The sequence below is a fragment of the Notechis scutatus genome, chromosome Z (assembly GCF_049901735.1).
Source record: "Notechis scutatus isolate UNSWTSFEM ecotype Mainland chromosome Z, rNotScu1.2, whole genome shotgun sequence".
NCBI lineage: Eukaryota > Metazoa > Chordata > Lepidosauria > Squamata > Elapidae > Notechis > Notechis scutatus.
In genome coordinates this window covers 122517983-122540729 of record NC_142025.1, presented here as the reverse complement: position 1 = coordinate 122540729, position 22747 = coordinate 122517983, and the positions used below count along the sequence as shown (strand labels likewise).

At 47.1% G+C, this 22747-nt stretch overlaps 1 protein-coding gene across 1 annotated transcript in view; it reads left to right on the top strand.

Annotated features, from left to right (window-relative positions):
* Window positions 1-22747, top strand: part of LOC113431222 (phosphatidylinositol 4,5-bisphosphate 3-kinase catalytic subunit alpha isoform-like) — a 69891-nt gene that overhangs the window by 25754 nt on the left and 21390 nt on the right. Inside the window, 8 exon segments of the mRNA XM_087947235.1 lie at window positions 1347-1430; window positions 1551-1632; window positions 10652-10816; window positions 14337-14364; window positions 14367-14439; window positions 16123-16294; window positions 17769-17876; window positions 18026-18137. Of these exon segments, the coding sequence (XP_087803361.1) occupies window positions 1347-1430; window positions 1551-1632; window positions 10652-10816; window positions 14337-14364; window positions 14367-14439; window positions 16123-16294; window positions 17769-17876; window positions 18026-18137 (824 nt within the window).

The following is a 22747-nucleotide window of genomic DNA, read 5'->3' as shown; positions in this document are numbered from 1 at the left end:
ACACACACACACACACACACACACACACACACACACACACACACACACACACACACACACACACACACACACACACACACACACACACACACACACACACACACACACACACACACACACACACACACACACACACACACACACACACACACACACACACACACACACACACACACACACACACACACACACACACACACACACACACACACACACACACACACACACACACACACACACACACACACACACACAATAATACACACAGGCAGGAATTGGGAAGGACATGATAGCGGTCTTCCTTCCTTCCTTCCTGTCCTTCCTTCCTTCCTGTCCTTCCTTCCGTCCTTCCTTCCTTCCTTCCTGTCCTTCCTTCCTTCCGTCCTTCCTTCCTTCCTTCCTTCCTTCCTTCCTTCCTTCCTTCCTTCCTGTCCTTCCTGTCCTTCCTTCCCTCTTTCCTTCCTTCCTGTCCTTCCTTCCTTCCTTCCTTCCTTCCTTCCTTCCTTCCTTCCTTCCTGTCCTTCCTTCCTTCCCTCCTTCCCTCCCTTCCTTCCTGTCCTTCCTTCCTCCCTTCCTTCCTTCCTTCCCTCCCTCCCTCCCTCCCTCCCTCCCTTCCCTTCCTTCCTTCCCTTCCTTCCTTCCTTCCCTCCTCCTTCCTTCCTTCCTTCCTGTCCTTCTTTCTTCCTTCCTTCCTTCCTTCCTTCCTTCTTCCTGTCCTTCCTTCCTTCCTTCCTTCCTTCCTTCCTTCCTTCCTTCCTTCCTTCCTTCCTTCCTTCCTTCCTTCCTTCCTTCCTTCCTTCCTTCCTTTCTTCCTGTCCTCCCTCCCTCCCTCCCTTCTTGTCCTTCGTGTCCTTCCTTCCTTCCCTCCCTCCCTTCCTTCCCTCCCTCCCTCCCTTCCCTCCCTTCCTTCCTGTCCTTCCTTCCTTCCATTCCTTCCCTCCCTCCCTTCTCTTCCTCCTCCATCCCGGAGGACAGCCTTTTCTGTGAAACGGGAGAGGGCTTCCCGCCTGGGCGGGGGGTGGGTGGGGGCTGGACTAGAAGACCTCCGGAGGTGCCTTCCAGCCCTCTTCCCCGATGGGAGTGCCAGAGGACAGAAAGGGGGGGGAGGAAATTCTGGGAATTGTCGTCCCTGTTCTCCCTCCTTTCCAATCTCCCGAATCCTCCAATGTTGGTTGTCCTCACCCGCTCGGTCTTGCTGGGGAGGGGTGGGAATCCTGAAAAGGGGAGGGGGCTGACTTCTCCTTCTCTCCCCCCACCCTCACCCATCCCCCCCCTCCCCACGCCCTCCCCTCCCCCCCTTTTCTTCCAGAGCAACCGCCTGGCCCGGGACAGCTCATTGACTAAAGCGAATGGAGCAGCTGCGCCATCTGCAACCGCGATCCCCTCTCGGAGATCACGGAGCAGGAGAAGGACTTCCTTTGGCGCCACCGGTGGGTGGGGTGGGTGAGTTGGGTGGGGTGGGTGAGTGGGTGGGGTGGGGGTCTCCCCACCCCCACCCCTCTCCTCCCCTTCAGCGGCCCTCCCACTCCTTCCCTCTCCTCGCCTTCCAGGCACTACTGCGTCAACCTCCCGGAGACGCTGCCCAAGTTGTTGCTGTCCGTCAAGTGGAATTCGCGGGACGAGGTGGCCCAGGTGAGGCCGGGAACCATGGGAAGTTGGCATGGGGGGGAAAGGGGTGGGGAGAGAGGGAGAGGGAGGGGGAGCCCCCTCCCCTCCTCCTCTCCCCATGTTGGAATGGGGACCATGCCACACATTCCAAGTTGTGTCTGTGTATGTGTGTGTGTATATATATATGTATATGTATATGTATTGTATATATGTACATATATATTTGTTTTCATAGATATATATGTACATGTATATGTATATTTATATATATTTATATATATTTGTTTTCGTAGATATATATGTATATTTATATATATTTGTTTTCGTAGATATATATGTATATGTATATTTATATTTATATATATATTTATATATATTTGTTTTTGTAGATATATATGTAGATGTAGATGTATATATATTTATATGTATATTTATATATATATTTATATATATTTGTTTTCATAGATGTATATGTATATGTATATGTATATATATATATATATATATATATATATATATATATATATATATATATATATATATATATATATATATATATATATATATATATATATATATATATATATATATGGTGTTCGGCTTGGTTCGGGTATTCTCCCACGCATTGTAGTTGTTCTTTTAAAGTTGTAGCAACGTTTCAGCAGAATCTCATCTGCCATCATCAGGCTTCTGTATTGTGTCCGTCTGTGAGTCAGACTTTTACAGTGGTTTCAGATTTAAATTTGGGGCAGCCTATTGCTGTGCCAGAATGGTTTTTTCTTCATCCTGATTGGTTGGGAGTCTTGGTCTGTGTTTATTGGTCTCGGAGTTTGCTGTGTTCTGCTTGATGGGTGTCTCTGATATCTTCTGTCTGTTTTTTGGCTCTTTTTGTATCTTGATTGGCTGGCAGCATTGTGTTACTTTAATGGAGGCCTTTAGTGCAGCTTGGCTTCGGGTAAATGGACGGCTATCATTAGTTAGGAAGCTGGGTTTCATCTGGGTGCCTGGTTGGGGTGTGTTTGAGCTGGAGGTATCAGGGGATCTGTTTGTGCCCAGGTGTTTGCCTGGCTTGTGGTGTGGAGATTTTTGTTTTGTGAGTGCAGGCTTCCAAATGATTGACAGCCTGGTGGAATCATCTCTTCTGTTCATGCTTTCTGGTCTTTTTTCAATCTCTATGGCTTCTCTGATGACTCTGTGGCTAGGGTTTTCCATAGTGGCCAGGGTTTTGGTGCCATTGAAGTTGATGCTATGACCTGTAGCCAAAAAACAGACAGAAGATATCAGAGACACCCATCAAGCAGAACACAGCAAACTCCGAGACCAATAAACACAGACCAAGACTCCCAACCAATCAGGATGAAGAAAAACCATTCTGGCACAGCAATAGGCTGCCCCAAATTTAAATCTGAAACCACTGTAAAAGTCTGACCCACAGACGGACACAATACAGAAGCCTGATGATGGCAGATGAGATTCTGCCGAAACGCTGCTACAACTTTAAAAGAACTACAATGACGTGGGAGAATACCCAAACCAAGCCGAACACCATACATGTAAGTACCACAAAACTTAAGAAAACAAATTATATATATATATATATATATATATATATATATATATATATATATATATATATATATAGATAGATAGATAGATAGATAGATAGATAGATAGATATAGATATAGATATAGATATAGATATAGATATAGATAGATATAGATATAGATATAGATATAGATATAGATATAGATATAGATATAGATATAGATATAGATATAGATATAGATATATAGATATATAGATAGATATATATATAGATATATAGATATATATATCTTTGGTTATTCGGGTTTTCTCCGCATGAGATTGAAATATCTAGGCAACGTTGATGAAGTCTCATTCATCATCTTCAGGCTTGTGTTTTAAGCACAGAGCGGACGACACAAGCCTGAAGATGGTGAATGAGACTTCATCAAACGCTGCCTAGATACTTCCAATCTTACGCAGGAGAAAACCGAATAACCAAAGATCCCCATACACATACCCGCGAGAACCTCAGAAAACATATATATATATATGGCATTCGGCTTTGTTCGGGTATTTTCCCACGTCATAGTAGTTGTGCTTTTAAAGTTGTAGCAACGTTTCGGCAGAATCTCATCTGCCATCATCAGGCTTCTGTATTGTGACAGACAAACACAATACAGACCCCAAAACAACACGGGACACCACCGCCAATCCCCCTCATCAGACCCAGGCCCAAGCCCATCCTATAAACGAAGGACAACCACCATCCAGAAAACAGACCACGGCTGCTTCGCCAGCTGTCGCACCCCCCGACCCCAAAACCAAACAAGCTGACACACGCCAAGAACACAGACCCAGACCCCAAACTCAAAGCCAGACTAAAACCCAGAATGCTACATCACAGCCACCCGCTCAGGACATCACATCAGTTGCAACATAGCAAATGACCCAGGATACCACAGCAATAAGTCTCACAAGGTCATCGCACAGCCCATTACCCAAGCCGTTACTACACAGGAGGCTAATGGAAAAGAGATCACTACAAAACCAACGACCCAGGAGATGACAGCACAAGATCCAGGATATCTCCACAACAAAACTAACAAGGCCATCACACAGCCCATTATACCAATAAGCTTCCCATCTTTTCTTAAAAACAGAATGATGGAATAATGGAAAAGAGATCAGAGCACAAACGACCCAGGAGATGACAGCACAAGATCCAGGATATCTCCACAACAAAACTCACAAGGCCATCACACAGCCCATTATACCAATAAGCTTCCCATCCTTTTCTTTAAAACAGAATGATGGAATAATGGAAAAGAGATCAGAGCACAAACGACCCAGGAGATGACAGCACAAGATCCAGGATATCTCCACAACAAAACTCACAAGGCCATCACACAGCCCATTATACCAATAAGCTTCCCATCCTTTTCTTTAAAACAGAATGATGGAATAATGGAAAAGAGATCAGAGCACAAACGACCCAGGAGATGACAGCACAAGATCCAGGATATATCCACAACAAAACTCACAAGGCCATCACACAGCCCATTATACCAATAAGCTTCCCATCCTTTTCTTTAAAACAGAATGATGGAATAATGGAAAAGAGATCAGAGCACAAACGACCCAGGAGATGACAGCACAAGATCCAGGATATCTCCACAACAAAACTCACGAGGCCATCACACAGCCCATTATACCAATAAGCTTCCCGTCCTTTTCTTAAAAACAGAATGATGGAATAATGGAAAAGAGATCAGAGCACAAACGACCCAGGAGATGACAGCACAAGATCCAGGATATCTCCACAACAAAACTCACAAGGCCATCACACAGCCCATTATACCAATAAGCTTCCGTCCTTTTCTTAAAAACGGAATGATGGAATAATGGAAAAGAGATCAGAGCACAACGACCCAGGAGATGACAGCACAAGATCCAGGATATCTCCACAACAAAACTAACAAGGCCATCACACAGCCCGTTATACCAATAAGCTTCCCACCTTTTCTTAAAAACAGAATGACGGAATAATGGAAAAGAGATCAGAGCACAAACGACCCAGGAGATGACAGCACAAGATCCAGGATATCTCACAACAAAACTCACAAGGCCATCACACAGCCCATTATACCAATAAGCTTCCCGTCCTTTCTTAAAAACAGAATGACGGAATAATGGAAAAGAGATCAGAGCACAAACGACCCAGGAGATGACAGCACAAGATCCAGGATATCTCACAACAAAACTCACAAGGCCATCACACAGCCCATTATACCAATAAGCTTCCGTCTTTTCTTAAAAACGGAATGATGGAATAATGGAAAGAGATCAGAGCACAAACGACCCAGGAGATGACAGCACAAGATCCAGGATATCTCCACAACAAAACTCACAAGGCCATCACACAGCCCATTATACCAACATCAACTCCATCCACCAATCAAGAAGCAGCAGCACAACCAACCAGCCCAGCACACCAGCCCCACCACCACCAGTATTTATAGTGAGACGGCAGCTCCGATCACACACTGCTTGCACTGGCACGAAGCCGAGGGCACCCGCCTGAGAATGGCGAGTCGGACCTCGCCAAACGTCGCCAAGATACTCTTAATCTTACACGGAAAAGACCCAAACACACCTAGACCTTCATATGTATATTTATATTTGGATCTGGGGTTATTCGATTTTTCAGCCTCGTAAAATTGGAAGCACTTCCAATTTTACGCGGGAGAAAACCGAATAACCAAAGATCCACATACAAATACCCGCAAAAACCTCAGAAAACCAATATTTATATTTATATATATTTATACATCTCTGTTTTCATACATGTATATGTATATGTATGTTTATATATATTTATATTTGTTTCTAAAAAAGAGAATTCAAATGTTGCCCCCTAAAGAGAGAATTTTGCGAGGGGTTGGTCTAGATGGCTTCGGAGGCCCCTTCCGTTATTCTCTTTTAAGAAAAGATGGGAAACTTATTGGTATAACGGGCTGTGTGATGGCCTTGTGAGTTTTTTTGTGGAGATATCCTGGATCTTGTGCTGTCATCTCCTCGGTCGCTTGTGCTCTGATCTCTTTCCATTATTCCGTCATTCTGTTTTTAAGAAAAGGACGGAAACTTATTGGTATAACGGGCTGTGTGATGGCCTTGTGAGTTTTGTTGTGAGATATCCTGGATCCTGTGTTGTCATCTCCTGGGTGCTTTGTGCTTGATCTCTTTTCCATTATTCCGTCATTCTGTTTTTAAGAAAAGACCGGAAGCTTATTGGTATAATGGGCTGTGTGATGGCCTTGTGAGTTTTGTTGTGAGATATCCTGGATCTTGTGCTGTCATCTCCTGGGTCATTTGTGCTCTGATCTCTTTCCATTATTCCGTCATTCTGTTTTTAAGAAAAGGACGGGAAACTTATTGGTATAACGGGCTGTGTGATGGCCTTGTGAGTTTTGTTGTGAGATATCCTGATCCTGTGTTGTCATCTCCTGGGTCGTTTGTGCTTTGATCTCTTTTCCATTATTCCGTCATTCTGTTTTTAAGAAAAGACCGAAGCTTATTGGTATAATTGGCTGTGTGATGGCCTTGTGAGTTTTGTTGTGGAGATATCCTGGATCTTGTGCTGTCATCTCCTGGGTCATTTGTGCTCTGATCTCTTTTCAATTATTCCGCCATTCTGTTTTTAAGAAAAGGACGGAAGCTTATTGGTATAATGGGCTGTGTGATGGCTTTGTGAGTTTTGTTGTGGAGATATCCTGGATCTTGTGCTGTCATCTCCTGGGTCGCTTGTGCTCTGATCTCTTTTCCATTATTCCGTCATTCAGTTTTTAAGAAAAGGACGGAAGCTTGTTGGTATAACGGGAGCTGTGTGATGGCCTCAGTGAGTTTTGTTGTGAGATATCCTGGATCCTGTGTTGTCATCTCCTCGGTCGCTTGTGCTCTGATCTCTTTTCTATTATTCCATCATTCTGTTTTTAAGAAAAGACGGGAAGCTTATTGGTATAACGGGCTGTGTGATGGCCTTGTGAGTTTTGTTGTGGATATATCCTGGATCTTGTGCTGTCATATCCCTGGGTCGCTTGTGCTCTGATCTCTTTTCCATTATTCCATCATTCTGTTTTTAAGAAAAGGTGGGAAGCTTATTGGTATAATGGGCTGTGTGATGGCCTTGTGAGTTTTGTTGTGGAGATATCCTGGATCTTGTGCTGTCATCTCCTGGGTCGCTTGTGCTCTGATCTCTTTTCCATTATTCCGTCATTCTGTTTTTAAGAAAAGGACGGAAGCTTATTGGTATAATGGGCTGTGTGATGGCCTGTGAGTTTTGTTGTGGAGATATCCTGGATCCTGCGCTGTCATCTCCTGGGTCGTTTGTGCTCTGATCTCTTTTCCATTATTCCGTCATTCTGTTTTTAAGAAAAGGTGGGAAGCTTATTGGTATAATGGGCTGTGTGATGGCCTTGTGAGTTTTGTTGTGGAGATATCCTGGATCTTGTGCTGTCATCTCCTGGGTCGTTTGTGCTCTGATCTCTTTTCCATTATTCCGTCATTCAGTTTTTAAGAAAAGGACGGGAAGCTTGTTGGTATAACGGGCTGTGTGATGGCCTTGTGAGTTTTGTTGTGGAGATATCCTGGATCCTGTGTTGTCATCTCCTCGGTCGTTTGTGCTCTGATCTCTTTTCTATTATTCCATCATTCTGTTTTTAAGAAAAGACGGGAAGCTTATTGGTATAACGGGCTGTGTGATGGCCTTGTGAGTTTTGTTGTGGATATATCCTGGATCTTGTGCTGTCATATCCCTGGGTCGTTTGTGCTCTGATCTCTTTTCCATTATTCCATCATTCTGTTTTTAAGAAAAGGTGGGAAGCTTATTGGTATAATGGGCTGTGTGATGGCCTTGTGAGTTTTGTTGTGGAGATATCCTGGATCTTGTGCTGTCATCTCCTGGGTCGTTTGTGCTCTGATCTCTTTTCCATTATTCCATCATTCTGTTTTTAAGAAAAGGACGGGAAGCTTATTGGTATAATGGGCTGTGTGATGGCCTTGTGAGTTTTGTTGTGGAGATATCCTGGATCCTGCGCTGTCATCTCCTGGGTCGTTTGTGCTCTGATCTCTTTTCCATTATTCCGTCATTCTGTTTTTAAGAAAAGGTGGGAAGCTTATTGGTATAATGGGCTGTGTGATGGCCTTGTGAGTTTTGTTGTGGAGATATCCTGGATCTTGTGCTGTCATCTCCTCGGTCGTTTGTGCTCTGATCTCTTTTCCATTATTCCGTCATTCTGTTTTTAAGAAAAGGACGGGAAGCTTATTGGTATAACGGGCTGTGTGATGGCCTTGTGAGTTTTGTTGTGGAGATATCCTGGATCCTGTGTTGTCATCTCCTGGGTCGTTTGTGCTCTGATCTCTTTTCCATTATTCCGTCATTCTGTTTTTAAGAAAAGGACGTGAAGCTTATTGGTATAATGGGCTGTGTGATGGCCTTGTGAGTTTTGTTGTGGAGATATCCTGGATCTTGTGCTGTCATCTCCTCGGTCGTTTGTGCTCTGATCTCTTTTCCATTATTCCGTCATTCTGTTTTTAAGAAAAGGACGGGAAGCTTATTGGTATAATGGGCTGTGTGATGGCCCTGTGAGTTTTGTTGTGGAGATATCCTGGATCCTGTGTTGTCATCTCCTGGGTCGTTTGTGCTCTGATCTCTTTTCCATTATTCCGTCATTCTGTTTTTAAGAAAAGGACGGGAAGCTTATTGGTATAATGGGCTGTGTGATGGCCTTGTGAGTTTTGTTGTGGAGATATCCTGGATCTTGTGCTGTCATCTCCTGGGTCGTTTGTGCTCTGATCTCTTTTCCATTATTCCGTCATTCTGTTTTTAAGAAAAGGTGGGAAGCTTATTGGTATAAAGGGCTGTGTGATGGCCTTGTGAGTTTTGTTGTGGAGATATCCTGGATCCTGCGCTGTCATCTCCTGGGTCGTTTGTGCTCTGATCTCTTTTCCATTATTCAGTCATTCTGTTTTTAAGAAAAAACGGGAAGCTTATTGGTATAATGGGCTGTGTGATGGACTTGTGAGTTTTGTTGTGGAGATATCCTGGATCTTGTGCTGTGATCTCCTGGGTCGTTTGTGCTTTGATCTCTTTTCCATTATTCCGTCATTCTCTTTTAGATGGCCCTTTTATTCTTAAAAACAGAATAGCAAGAGTCGGATGGGGCCTCAGAGGTCATCTAGACCAACCCCCTGCCCTGGGCAGGAGACGCTGTATCATTTCAGCCCAAGAAGCTCCCCATCTTTTCTTAAAAAGGTGGCGCAAGGCTGCCAAGAACCCCGAGATAAAGTTACTAAGAAACACCTCCCAACACAAAAGAGTCTCCGAACACCAAGCAAGATTTTTTTTTCCTGAGCTTCCCACGAGGCTTGAAGGGCAGGGACTTCCCTTGCTTCCTGCAAAGAACCCCGGTCTCTCAGGCTGGCTTTTATCCCTTATGGGATAAAACTCCCGAGTCTTCCACAAGGCTTGAAGGGCAAAGAACTTCCTTGCTTCCTGCAAAAACCCCGGTCTCTCAGGCTGGCTTTTTATCCCTTACGGGATAAAACTCCCGAGTCTTCCACAAGGCTCGAAGGGCAGGGACTTCCTTGCTTCCTGCAAAGAACCCCGGTCTCTCAGGCTGGCTTTTATCCCTTATGGGATAAACTCCCGAGTCTTCCACAAGGCTTGAAGGGCAGGGACTTCCTTGCTTCCTGCAAAGAACCCCGGTCTCTCAGGCTGGCTTTTTATCCCTTACGGGATAAAACTCCCGAGTCTTCCACAAGGCTTGAAGGGCTGGGACTTCCTTGCTTCCTGCAAAGAACCCGGTCTCTCAGGCTGGCTTTTTATCCCTACGGGATAAAACTCCCGAGTCTTCCACAAGGCTTGAAGGGCAGGGACTTCCTTGCTTCCTGCAAAGAACCCCGGTCTCTCAGGCTGGCTTTTATCCCTTATGGGATAAAACTCCCGAGTCTTCCACAAGGCTCGAAGGTCAGGGACTTCCTTGCTTCCTGCAAAGAACCCCGGTCTCTCAGGCTGGTTTTTTATCCCTTAGGGGATAAAACTCCCAAGTCTTCCACAAGGCTCAAGGGCAGGGACTTCCTTGCTTCCTGCAAAGAACCCTGTCTCTCAGGCTGGCTTTTATCCCTTTTACGGGGAAAAAACCATCACCTTGCGGCTTCACTCCCGAGTCGCCCGTGCCTGCTCTTTCCTTCCTGCACGCCCGCGCTCCTCGGGGGGGGGGAGGGGCTTCTTCCTCACTGCCGCCCACCCCCACACGACCTCCGCAGGCAGGCCCCTCCCCCACCCGCCACTCTCCGATAGTCCTGCCCGAGTCCTCGATCCTCGAGAGCTCGCCTCCGCTGCCGGGCGGAGCCGCGACGCGTTGGCAATCGGGAGACACCCCACCCACCCCCACCCAAATTGATGGCCGTCATTCTTCTCGCCCCCCTCACCCCCACCCCTCCCCACCCCTCCCCCAGATGTACTGTCTCCTCCGGGAATGGCCGCTAATCAAGCCGGAGCTCTCCATGGAGCTGTTGGACTGCAACTTCCCCGATCCGGTCATCCGGGAGTTCGCACTCAAGTGCCTGGTCAAAGGTTTGACGGACGACAAGCTCTCGCAGTACCTCATCCAGCTGGTGCAGGTGAGAAGGCCCTCCCCTGAGCGAGGCCAGGTGGGAGGGGAGGGGCCCACTCTCGGGGTGGGGGGTTTTCCTGGGGCGGGGCGGGGCTCGGAATGGGGCCTTCCGGGAGGGGAGGAGATCGGTGGCTGGGACGGCGAAGGGGGTGAGTTTGAATGGGACGTGGCGGGTGGGTCGGGGGAGGAAGCGTGGCCAGGTCACATCCGGGACCCCCCAGGGGCGGTTTCGCACGGAATCCCAGAGGGTCCCTGGAGGTCATCTAGACCAGCCCCCCTCCTCTCTCTGCTCAGGCTTGAGACCCTATATGGTTTCGCGGAGGGGTGGGGTGTGTGTAGAAATATAAGCTTCCCATTTCTTCTTATAAAACAGAATAACATGAGGCTGGAAGGGTCCTCGGGAGGTCATCTAGACCAACCCCCCCTCCGCCCAGACAGACCCGATATGGTTTCAGGGGAAAAAAATAGCTTCCAATCCCCTTCTTATAAAAACAGAATTGTGGAGTGGGAAGGGGACCTCGGGAGGTCACCTAGACCAACCCCCTCCACTCAGACAGACCCGATATGGTTTCAGGAAAAAAATAGCTTCTAAATCCCTTCTTATAAAAACAGAAGAACGGAGTGGGAAGGGGACCTCGGGAGGTCACCTAGACCAACCCCTCCACTCAGACAGACCCGATATGGTTTCAGGAAAAAATAGCTTCCAACTCCCTTCTTATAAAAACAGAATTGTGGAGGGGAAGGGGACCTCGGGAGGTCATCTAGACCAACCCCCTCTGCCCAGACAGACCCGATATGGTTTCAGGAAAAAAAAAATAGCTTCTAAATCCCTTCTTATAAAAACAGAATAACAAGAGTTGGGAAGGGGACCTCAGGAGGTCACCTAGACCAACCCCTCCACTCAGACAGACCCGATATGGTTTCAGGAAAAAAAAATAGCTTCTAAATCCCTTCTTATAAAAACAGAATAACAAGAGTTGGGAAGGGGACCTCAGGAGGTCACCTAGACCAACCCCCTCCACTCAGACAGACCCGATATGGTTTCAGGAAAAAAAATAGCTTCTAAATCCCTTCTTATAAAAACAGAATAACAAGAGTTGGGAAGGGGACCTCAGGAGGTCACCTAGACCAACCCCTCCACTCAGACAGACCCGATATGGTTTCAGGAAAAAAAATAGCTTCTAAATCCCTTCTTATAAAAACAGAATAACAAGAGTTGGGAAGGGGACCTCAGGAGGTCACCTAGACCAACCCCCTCCACTCAGACAGACCCGATATGGTTTCAGGAAAAAAATAGCTTCTAAATCCCTTCTTATAAAAACAGAATAACAAGAGTTGGGAAGGGGACCTCAGGAGGTCACCTAGACCAACCCCTCCACTCAGACAGACCCGATATGGTTTCAGGAAAAAAAAATAGCTTCTAAATCCCTTCTTATAAAAACAGAATAACAAGAGTTGGGAAGGGGACCTCAGGAGGTCACCTAGACCAACCCCCTCCACTCAGACAGACCCGATATGGTTTCAGGAAAAAAAAAATAGCTTCTAAATCCCTTCTTATAAAAACAGAATAACAAGAGTTGGGAAGGGGACCTCAGGAGGTCACCTAGACCAACCCCCTCCACTCAGACAGACCCGATATGGTTTCAGGAAAAAAAAATAGCTTCTAAATCCCTTCTTATAAAAACAGAATAACAAGAGTTGGGAAGGGGACCTCAGGAGGTCACCTAGACCAACCCCCTCCACTCAGACAGACCCGATATGGTTTCAGGAAAAAAAATAGCTTCTAAATCCCTTCTTATAAAAACAGAATAACAAGAGTTGGGAAGGGGACCTCAGGAGGTCACCTAGACCAACCCCTCCACTCAGACAGACCCGATATGGTTTCAGGAAAAAAAATAGCTTCTAAATCCCTTCTTATAAAAACAGAATAACAAGAGTTGGGAAGGGGACCTCAGGAGGTCACCTAGACCAACCCCCTCCACTCAGACAGACCCGATATGGTTTCAGGAAAAAAATAGCTTCTAAATCCCTTCTTATAAAAACAGAATAACAAGAGTTGGGAAGGGGACCTCAGGAGGTCACCTAGACCAACCCCCTCCACTCAGACAGACCCGATATGGTTTCAGGAAAAAAAAATAGCTTCTAAATCCCTTCTTATAAAAACAGAATAACAAGAGTTGGGAAGGGGACCTCAGGAGGTCACCTAGACCAACCCCTCCACTCAGACAGACCCGATATGGTTTCAGGAAAAAAAAATAGCTTCTAAATCCCTTCTTATAAAAACAGAATAACAAGAGTTGGGAAGGGGACCTCAGGAGGTCACCTAGACCAACCCCCTCCACTCAGACAGACCCGATATGGTTTCAGGAAAAAAAATAGCTTCTAAATCCCTTCTTATAAAAACAGAATAACAAGAGTTGGGAAGGGGACCTCAGGAGGTCACCTAGACCAACCCCCTCCACTCAGACAGACCCGATATGGTTTCAGGAAAAAAAAAATAGCTTCCAATTTCTTCTTATAAAAGAGAATAACAAGAGTTTGGAAGGGGCCTCGGGAGGTCATCTAGACCAACCCCTACCCCTCCGCCCAGACAGACCCGATATGGTTTCAGGAAAAAAAAAAAAAGGTTCCAAATCCCTTCTTATAAAAACAGAAGAACGGAGTGGGAAGGGGACCTCGGGAGGTCACCTAGACCAACCCCTCCACTCAGACAGACCCGATATGGTTTCAGGAAAAAAAAATAGCTTCTAAATCCCTTCTTATAAAAACAGAATAACAAGAGTTGGGAAGGGGACCTCAGGAGGTCACCTAGACCAACCCCTCCACTCAGACAGACCCGATATGGTTTCAGAAAAAAAAAAATAGTTTCCAAATCTCTTCCTATAAAAACAGAAGAACGGAGTGGGAAAGGGACCTTGGGAGGTCATCTAGACCAACCCCCTCTGCCCAGACAAACCCGATATGGTTTCAGAAAAAAAAAAATAGTTTCCAAATCTCTTCCTATAAAAACAGAAGAACGGAGTCGGAAGGGGACCTCGGAGGTCATCGAGATGAACCCTCCGCTCAGGAAGGGTTATTAATTGAAGGGGGGAAAAAAATAAGCTTCCACCATCCCTTCTTAGGAAACGGAAATTCTGGAGTTGGGAAGGGGCCTCTTCGAGGTCATCTAGACCAACCCCCACACCCCGTCCTGCTGAGGCAGAAGTTACCCTACATTGTTTCGGGAGATGGGGTGGAGGTGGGAAGGAAACAAAAATAATCTTCCGATCTCTTCTTTGACGAAACAGAAATAAGGGAGTTTGGAAGGGGGCTCGGAGGTCATCTAGATCAACCCGCCCCGCCCGGCTCAGGCAGGGCAAACCCTTTCCCGGAAATAGGCTTCCCTTCCCTTTCCTTGCTCCACCCCCTGCCCCCCCGATACCAGCTCTGCCCTCTCCTCCCACTTTACAGTGCGTCTGCCCCCCACCCTCTGCGACGCAGACCCCTAACTTGTCCTCTGTTTGCCCCCTCACTCCACCCCCAAAAAGGTTCTGAAATACGAGCAATACCTGGACAACCCCTCGCTCGCTTCCTGACCATGAAGGCTCTCACCAACCAGAGAATCGGCCATTTTTACTTCTGGCATCTCAAGTGAGTCCAGATGAGGTGGTGGAGGAAGGTGTGGGGGGTTGGAGGGGGAGGGGCTAGGAGGAGCATGGGGGGGCGGGGTTGCAGGAGATGGAGAGGTAGCAATCATGTCGCTCGCAGATTGGCTCTGTCTCTCTCTCTCTCTCTGTGCCAGTTCCGTTCCCTTTTTCCTCGGAGCTCCCGTCCCGAGGTCCGGCCCGTAGATTTCCACTTGCTCTCCTCTCCTTTGCTTTCTGTGCATCAGGCACTAGACCCGGCTGTTCCTCCTCTTCCTCATCAGCCCCCTCCAGACCTGGGAGGCTGTTGACTCTCCGTCGGAGGGCTGACGGCCGGCCCAGGCTCTGCCCCTGGAGCTCCCGTCCCGAGGTCCGGCCCGTAGATTTCCACTTGCTCTCCTCTCCTTTGCTTTCTGTGCATCAGGCACTAGACCCGGCTGTTCCTCCTCTTCCTCGTCAGCCCCCTCCAGACCTGGGAGGCCGTTGACTCTCCGTCGGAGGGCTGACGGACGCCCAGGCTCTGCCCCTGGAGCTCCGGCCCCGAGGTCCGGCCCGTAGATTTCCACTTGCTCTCCTCTCCTTTGCTTTCTGTGCATCAGGCACTAGACCCGGCTGTTCCTCCTCTTCCTCATCAGCCCCCTCCAGACCTGGGAGGCCGTTGACTCTCCGTCGGAGGGCTGACGGCCGGCCCAGGCTCTGCCTCTGGAGCTCCCATCCCGAGGTCCGGCCCGTAGATTTCCACTTGCTCTCCTCTCCTTTGCTTTCTGTGCATCAGGCACTAGACCCGGCTGTTCCTCCTCTTCCTCATCAGCCCCCTCCAGACCTGGGAGGCCGTTGACTCTCCGTCGGAGGGCTGACGGCCGGCCCAGGCTCTGCCCCTGAGCTCCCGTCCCGAGGTCCGGCCCGTAGATTTCCACTTGCTCTCCTCTCCTTTGCTTTCTGTGCATCAGTCACTAGACCCGGCTGTTCCTCCTCTTCCTCATCAGCCCCCTCCAGACCTGGGAGGCTGTTGACTCTCCGTCGGAGGGCTGACGGCCGGCCCAGGCTCTGCCCCTGGAGCTCCCGTCCCGAGGTCCGGCCCGTAGATTTCCACTTGCTCTCCTCTCCTTTGCTTTCTGTGCATCAGGCACTAGACCCGGCTGTTCCTCCTCTTCCTCATCAGCCCCCTCCAGACCTGGGAGGCTGTTGACTCTCCGTCGGAGGGCTGACGGCCGGCCCAGGCTCTGCCCCTGGAGCTCCCGTCCCGAGGTCCGGCCCATAGATTTCCACTGCTCTCCTCTCCTCTGCCTTCTGCACATCCACACAGGCAGTGGACCCATCTGTTCCTCCTCTCTCTCGCTCTGCAAAAGCTCCGGTAGTTGAGTTCCAATCTTTTAAAGATAAAGAGTTGGAAGGACTTTCAGCTTTCCAACTGCTGCCCTGCCCTTCCAGATTTCCTTCCTTCCTCCCCACCCACCCACCCACCCCGTTTTAATGGCAACTACTAAAACAGGCCCAGGAAATGTTTTATGAGTTGACATGCCCGTGGTAGTGTTGAGTTGTTGCAGGTCATGGACTAACCGTAATTGCGGCCCTCTTGTTGAAGCCGGGGACTCACAACGGTCGCCCCACACCTGGTTCATTTAAATCCACCCTTTTTTCAGTGTGGGGGGGGGGTGTTGGCAACTCACAACGGTTGTGTCCTCCCCAGGTCGGAGATGCACAGCAAGCCTATTTCCCAGCGCTTCGGGTTGATGCTAGAGGCCTTCTGCCGTGGCTGCGGGATGTACCTGAAGCACCTGAACCGACAGGTGGAAGCCATGGAGAAGCTCATCAACCTCACTGACATCCTCAAACAGGAGAAGAAGGACGAGACTCAGAAGGTAACTTCCTGGGAAAGGGGACGGAGGACGGCCGAGCGGGCGGAGGGATCGCCTCGAAGGAGGAGAAGGAGTTGGGAGTTGTCAGAAGAGAGAGAGACACACACACACACACACACACCCCGTGACTCTCGGTGCCTGGTTGCTGCCCGAGAGGGGCATGCACAGACTTTCCAAGCGATGAAATCCAGGGAGGAACGCATAAGGGAGCAATGTGAATAGCGTGGTCTACGGGGGGAGGAAAGGGCCCTGATCCCCTTCATGGACTGCAGCTGTGAGAACTTGTGAAAAGGATGGACGTGCGTATGGGCCAGTGCTGGAAACAAAGCATGGAAATATCTCTAGCCTGTCCATTCCTCTCTTGAGTTTGGCGTCCTTCCCAGTGTGTGTTCCAATATCTGTGGACATCAAGCCCTTATCTTGCCTGGTTCCCTTAATGGCTTCAGTGTGGTTTGTGTTGTTGTGTTATTTTTTCTATTTATAATTGATCGGTATTTTTTTTTTTTTAGTTTAAACGGCCTTTCCTCCTTTTCGTAACTGTTTGTGGGGGAGTTTTTTGTTTTGTTTGGTTTCCGGTCAAGGATATCTGGAGCTTTGAAGCCAAGTTGAAGGAATAAAAAAATGGGGTTTCGCCTGTTTTTGGGGGGACTTGGTTGGTTTCGTATCCCCACCCTGGGTCCCCACGCCCATTTCTTTTATTCGGATAAGCATCCCGTGGGCAAAAAATCGGTCGTTCTTCCGGATCGCGCACTACCAAGCGTAATATTTGGGAATGAGAAACAGACCGGCCGAAAGTCCCGTTTCCCCCAATAGCGGTAAATCCACGTCGGCCTTGGCGTCATCCATCTCGACCTTTCGTTCCCACGGAAAAGAAGAACCGCTTAGCCTAAACAATCCTCACTATCTAACCACTCCTCCCACTTTAGGAACGTGTCAAGCCCAACATTCTCTCCCCTCTATAGCCAGCAAAGAGAACCGAAAGGAAAAGGAATATATATATATATATATATATATATATATATATATATATATACCCAGAAGGCAATGCGCAAACGCTTCACCCCACATGCCCCCTGCCCACTTACCTGCACTGCGTCTCCCAGCTAATTCTGGCCATTTTGAGGCCTTTATTTTTTCCGGCCTCCCAGATCTGGGCTTGAGGAAGGCTTCTGCAGGCTTCTACAGGCTTTGCAGGCCGAAAAATGGGCCGTTTGGTCACTTCTGGTATTTCCGGAAATACCGGAAGCGATGAAAACGGGCCTATTTTTTTCAGCCTGCGAAGCCTGCGCCGGCCGCCCGCGAGCCTCCGAGAGGCTGAACATCACCTGGGCGGCATGCGCAGGGCAGGTAAGTTGGCCGGCGGCTCACTGGGTTGTAGGTTCGCCATCGCGGGGATCCTGCCTGAGCCGGGCGGGGCGGGGGTTTGGACTAGAAGACCTCCAAGGTCCCTTCCTTCCCCTCTGTTGATTCTATTCAGATGCAGATGAAGTTCCTGGTGGAGCAGATGAGGCGGCCCGACTACATGGAGGCCCTCCAAGGATTCATCTGCCCCCTCAACCCCGCTCCACCAGTTGGGCAACCTCCGGTGAGACCCCCCACCGGGCAGGGCTCCTTGGGAGGGGGGAGGGTGGGGGGCAGGAAGGCAGGCCGGAATGGGGAATGGGGGTCTTCTAGCTGGGCCCCACCCCCAACCCCACCGCCCTCGGCCTTTCCTCTCCTGCAGGCTGGACGCAGTGCCGGATCATGTCCTCGGCCAAGCGTCCCTTGTGGCTCAACTGGGAGAATCCGGACATCATGTCCGAACTGCTCTTCACGAACCACGAGATCATTTTTAAGAACGGAGACGGTGAGTGGCAGAACTGGGTCGGCGGTACGGGGAGGTCTGGTTTTCTTTGGGGTTTTCTCTCTTATCCTCTGGAACGGGGAGGTTGCAGAGAAAGGGATTAGAAGAGAGTAAGGGGACCCCAACGGGGGGGAAACCTATCGTGTCAAGAATTAATACCCCCTCTAATAAGGCCTTGGTTCGACCCCTTTGGAGGACTGGACCCAATTTGGTCACTGGGATATTAAAAAAACCAAAAAGATGTTGAGACTTTGGAAAGAGTGCAGAGAAGAGCAATAAAGAGGATTAGGAGGCTGGGGACCTACTATCAAGTTAGTACCACTTTATAAAGCCTTAGTAAGGCCACACCTGGAATCCCGCGTCCAGTTTGGGTCACCGCTTTACAAAAAAGAGGTTGAAACTTAGAGAAGAGTAGAGAAGAGAAGAGAACAGAACAGAACAGAACAGAAGGGAAGAGAAGTGTAGAGAAGAGAAGAGAAGTGTAGAGAAGAGAAGGGAAGAGGAGAGGAAAGAAGAGAACAGAAGTGTAGAGAAGAATAGAGAAGAGAAGAGTAGAGAAGAGAAGTGCAGAGGAGAGGAAAAAGAGAAGAGTAGAGAAGAATAGAGAAGAGAAGTGTAGAGAAGAGTAGAGAAGAGAAGAGTAGAGAAGTGTAGAGAAGAGTAGAGAAGAAGTGTAGAGAAGAGTAGAGAAGTGTAGAGAAGAGTAGAGAAGTGTAGAGAAGAGTAGAGAAGTGTAGAGAAGAGTAGAGAAGTGTAGAGAAGAATACAGAAGAGAAGTGCAGAGGAGAGGAAAGAGAAGTGTAGAGAAGAGTAGAGAAGAAGTGTAGAGAAGAGTAGAGAAGAAGTGTAGAGAAGAGTAGAGAAGAGAAGTGCAGAGGAGAGGAAAAAGAGAAGAGTAGAGAAGAATAGAGAAGAGAAGTGTAGAGAAGAGTAGAGAAGAGAAGAGTAGAGAAGTGTAGAGAAGAGTAGAGAAGAAGTGTAGAGAAGAGTAGAGAAGTGTAGAGAAGAGTAGAGAAGTGTAGAGAAGAGTAGAGAAGTGTAGAGAAGAGTAGAGAAGTGTAGAGAAGAATACAGAAGAGAAGTGCAGAGGAGAGAGGAAAGAGAAGTGTAGAGAAGAGTAGAGAAGAAGTGTAGAGAAGAGTAGAGAAGAAGTGTAGAGAAGAGTAGAGAAGAGAAGTGCAGAGGAGAGGAAAGAGAAGATTAGAGAAGAGTAGAGAAAAAGTGTAGAGAAGAGTAGAGAAGAAGTGTAGAGAAGAGTAGAGAAGAGAAGTGCAGAGGAGAGGAAAGAGAAGATTAGAGAAGAGTAGAGAAGAAGTGTAGAGAAGAGTAGAGAAGAAGTGTAGAGAAGAGTAGAGAAGTGTAGAGAAGAGTAGAGAAGAAGTGTAGAGAAGGTAGAGAAGAATACAGAAGAGAAGTGCAGAGGAGAGGAAAGAGAAGTGTAGAGAAGAGTAGAGAAGAAGTGTAGAGAAGAGTAGAGAAGAAGTGTAGAGAAGAGTAGAGAAGAGAAGTGCAGAGGAGAGGAAAAAGAGAAGAGTAGAGAAGAATAGAGAAGAGAAGTGTAGAGAAGAGTAGAGAAGAGAAGAGTAGAGAAGTGTAGAGAAGAGTAGAGAAGAAGTGTAGAGAAGAGTAGAGAAGTGTAGAGAAGAGTAGAGAAGTGTAGAGAAGAGTAGAGAAGGTAGAGAGAGTAGAGAAGTGTAGAGAAGAATACAGAAGAGAAGTGCAGAGGAGAGGAAAGAGAAGTGTAGAGAAGAGTAGAGAAGAAGTGTAGAGAAGAGTAGAGAAGAAGTGTAGAGAAGAGTAGAGAAGAGAAGTGCAGAGGAGAGGAAAGAGAAGATTAGAGAAGAGTAGAGAAGAAGTGTAGAGAAGAGTAGAGAAGAAGTGTAGAGAAGAGTAGAGAAGTGTAGAGAAGAGTAGAGAAGAAGTGTAGAGAAGAGTAGAGAAGAAGTGTAGAGAAGAGTAGAGAAGTGTAGAGAAGAGTAGAGAAGAGAAGTGCAGAGGAGAGGAAAGAGAAGAGTAGAGAAGAGTAGAGAAGAAGTGTAGAGAAGAGTAGAGAAGAAGTGTAGAGAAGAGTAGAGGAGAAGTGTAGAGAAGAGTAGAGAAGTGTAGAGAAGAGTAGAGAAGAAGTGTAGAGAAGAGTAGAGAAGAGAAGAGTAGAGAAGTGTAGAGAAGAGTAGAGAAGAAGTGTAGAGAAGAGTAGAGAAGAAGTGTAGAGAAGAGTAGAGAAGTGTAGAGAAGAGTAGAGAAGTGTAGAGAAGAGAGAGAAGTGTAGAGAAGAGTAGAGAAGTGTAGAGAAGAGTAGAGAAGTGTAGAGAAGAATAGAGAAGAGAAGTGCAGAGGAGAGGAAAGAGAAGTGTAGAGAAGAGTAGAGAAGAAGTGTAGAGAAGAGTAGAGAAGAAGTGTAGAGAAGAGTAGAGAAGAGAAGAGTAGAGAAGTGTAGAGAAGAGTAGAGAAGAAGTGTAGAGAAGAGTAGAGAAGAAGTGTAGAGAAGAGTAGAGAAGTGTAGAGAAGAGTAGAGAAGTGTAGAGAAGAGTAGAGAAGTGTAGAGAAGAATAGAGAAGAGAAGTGCAGAGGAGAGGAAAGAGAGGTGTAGAGAAGAGTAGAGAAGAAGTGTAGAGAAGAGTAGAGAAGAAGTGTAGAGAAGAGTAGAGAAGAGAAGAGTAGAGAAGTGTAGAGAAGAGTAGAGAAGAAGTGTAGAGAAGAGTAGAGAAGAAGTGTAGAGAAGAGTAGAGAAGTGTAGAGAAGAGTAGAGAAGTGTAGAGAAGAGTAGAGAAGTGTAGAGAAGAGTAGAGAAGTGTAGAGAAGAATAGAGAAGAGAAGTGCAGAGGAGAGGAAAGAGAAGTGTAGAGAAGAGTAGAGAAGAAGTGTAGAGAAGAGTAGAGAAGAAGTGTAGAGAAGAGTAGAGAAGAGAAGTGCAGAGGAGAGGAAAGAGAAGAGTAGAGAAGAGTAGAGAAGAAGTGTAGAGAAGAGCAATAAAGAAGATTAGGAGGCTGGGGACCTACTATCAAGCTAGTACCACTTTATAAAGCCTTAGTAAGGCCACACCTGGAATCCCGCGTCCAGTTTGGGTCACCGCTTTACAAAAAAAAAGAGGTCGAAATTCTGGGGGAAGCGCAGAGAAAGAGCAACTAAGAATGTTTCAAGGCTGGAGACTAAACCATAACGAAGAACGGTTGCAGGATCTGGGTTTGGCCAGCCTGGAGGAAAGAAGGACCAGGGGGTGACGCGATAGCAGGAGTCCAATATTGGAGGGGCTGCCCCAAAGAAGAGGGGGGGGAGGGTCAAATGATTCTCCAAACTACCAGAAGGCAGGAAAAAGAAATGAGGGATGGAAACTAACCCAAGGAGAGAATCAACCTGAAATGAAGGAGAAACTTCCTGATGGTGAGAATAGTTAACCAGTGGAAGAGCTTGTCTTCAGAAAATGAAGAGAAGTGTAGAGAAGAGAAGAGAAAAGAAGAGAAGAGAAGGGAAGAGAAGTGTAGAGAAGAGAAGAGAAGGGAAGAGAAGTGTAGAGAAGAGTAGGGAAGAGAAGAGTACAGAAGAGTAGAGAAGAGAAGTGCAGAGGAAAGAAGAGAAGAGAAGAGAACAGAAAAGAAGTGTAGAGAAGAGAAGCGTAGAGAAGAGGAAAGAAGAGAAGTGTTGAGAAGAGAAGTGTAGAGGAGAGGAGAAAAGAGAAGAGTAGAGAAGAGAAGTGTAGAGGAGAGAAGAGAAGAGAAGTGTAGAGAAGAGAAGAGAAGTGCAGAGGAGAGGAAAAAGAGAAGAGAAGAGAACAGAAAAGAAGTGTAGAGAAGAATAGAGAAGAGAAGAGAAGAGAAGAGAAGAGAAGAGAAGTGCAGAGGAGAGGAAAGAAGAGAAGAGAAGAGAAGGGAAGAGAAGTGTAGAGAAGTGTAGAGAAGAGAAGAGAAGAGAAGAGAAGTGCAGAGGAGAGGAAAGAAGAGAAGAGAAGAGAAGTGCAGAGGAGAGGAAAGAAGAGAAGAGTAGAGAAGAGAAAAGAAGTGTAGAGAAGAATAGAGAAGAGAAGAGAAGGGAAGAGAAAAGAAGTGTAAAGAAGAATAGAGAAGAGAAGAATAGAGAAGAGAAGAGTAGAGAAGAGAAGAGTAGAGAAGTGTTGAGAAGTGTAGAGGAGAGAAGAGAAGTGCAGAGGAGAGGAAAGAAGAGAAGAGAAGAGTAGAGAAGAGGAGAAAAGAAGTGTAGAGAAGAATAGAGAAGAGAAGAGTAGAGAAGAGGAAAGAAGAGAAGTGTTGAGAAAAGAAGTGTAGAGAAGAATAGAGAAGAGAAGAATAGAGAAAAGAGTAGAGAAGAGAAGAGTACAGAAGAGTAGAGAAGAGAAGTGTAGAGGAGAGGAGAGAAGAGAAGTGTAGAGAAGAGAAGTGCAGAGGAGAGAAGAGAAGAGAAGTGTAGAGAAGATAAAAGAAGTGTAGAGAAGAATAGAGAAGAGAAGAGTAGAGAAGAGAAGAGTAGAGAAGAGAAGTGCAGAGGAGAGAAGAGAAGAGAAGTGTAGAGAAGATAAAAGAAGTGTAGAGAAGAATAGAGAAGAGAAGAGTAGAGAAGAGAAGAGTAGAGAAGAGAAGTGCAGAGGAGAGAAGAGAAGAGAAGTGTAGAGAAGATAAAAG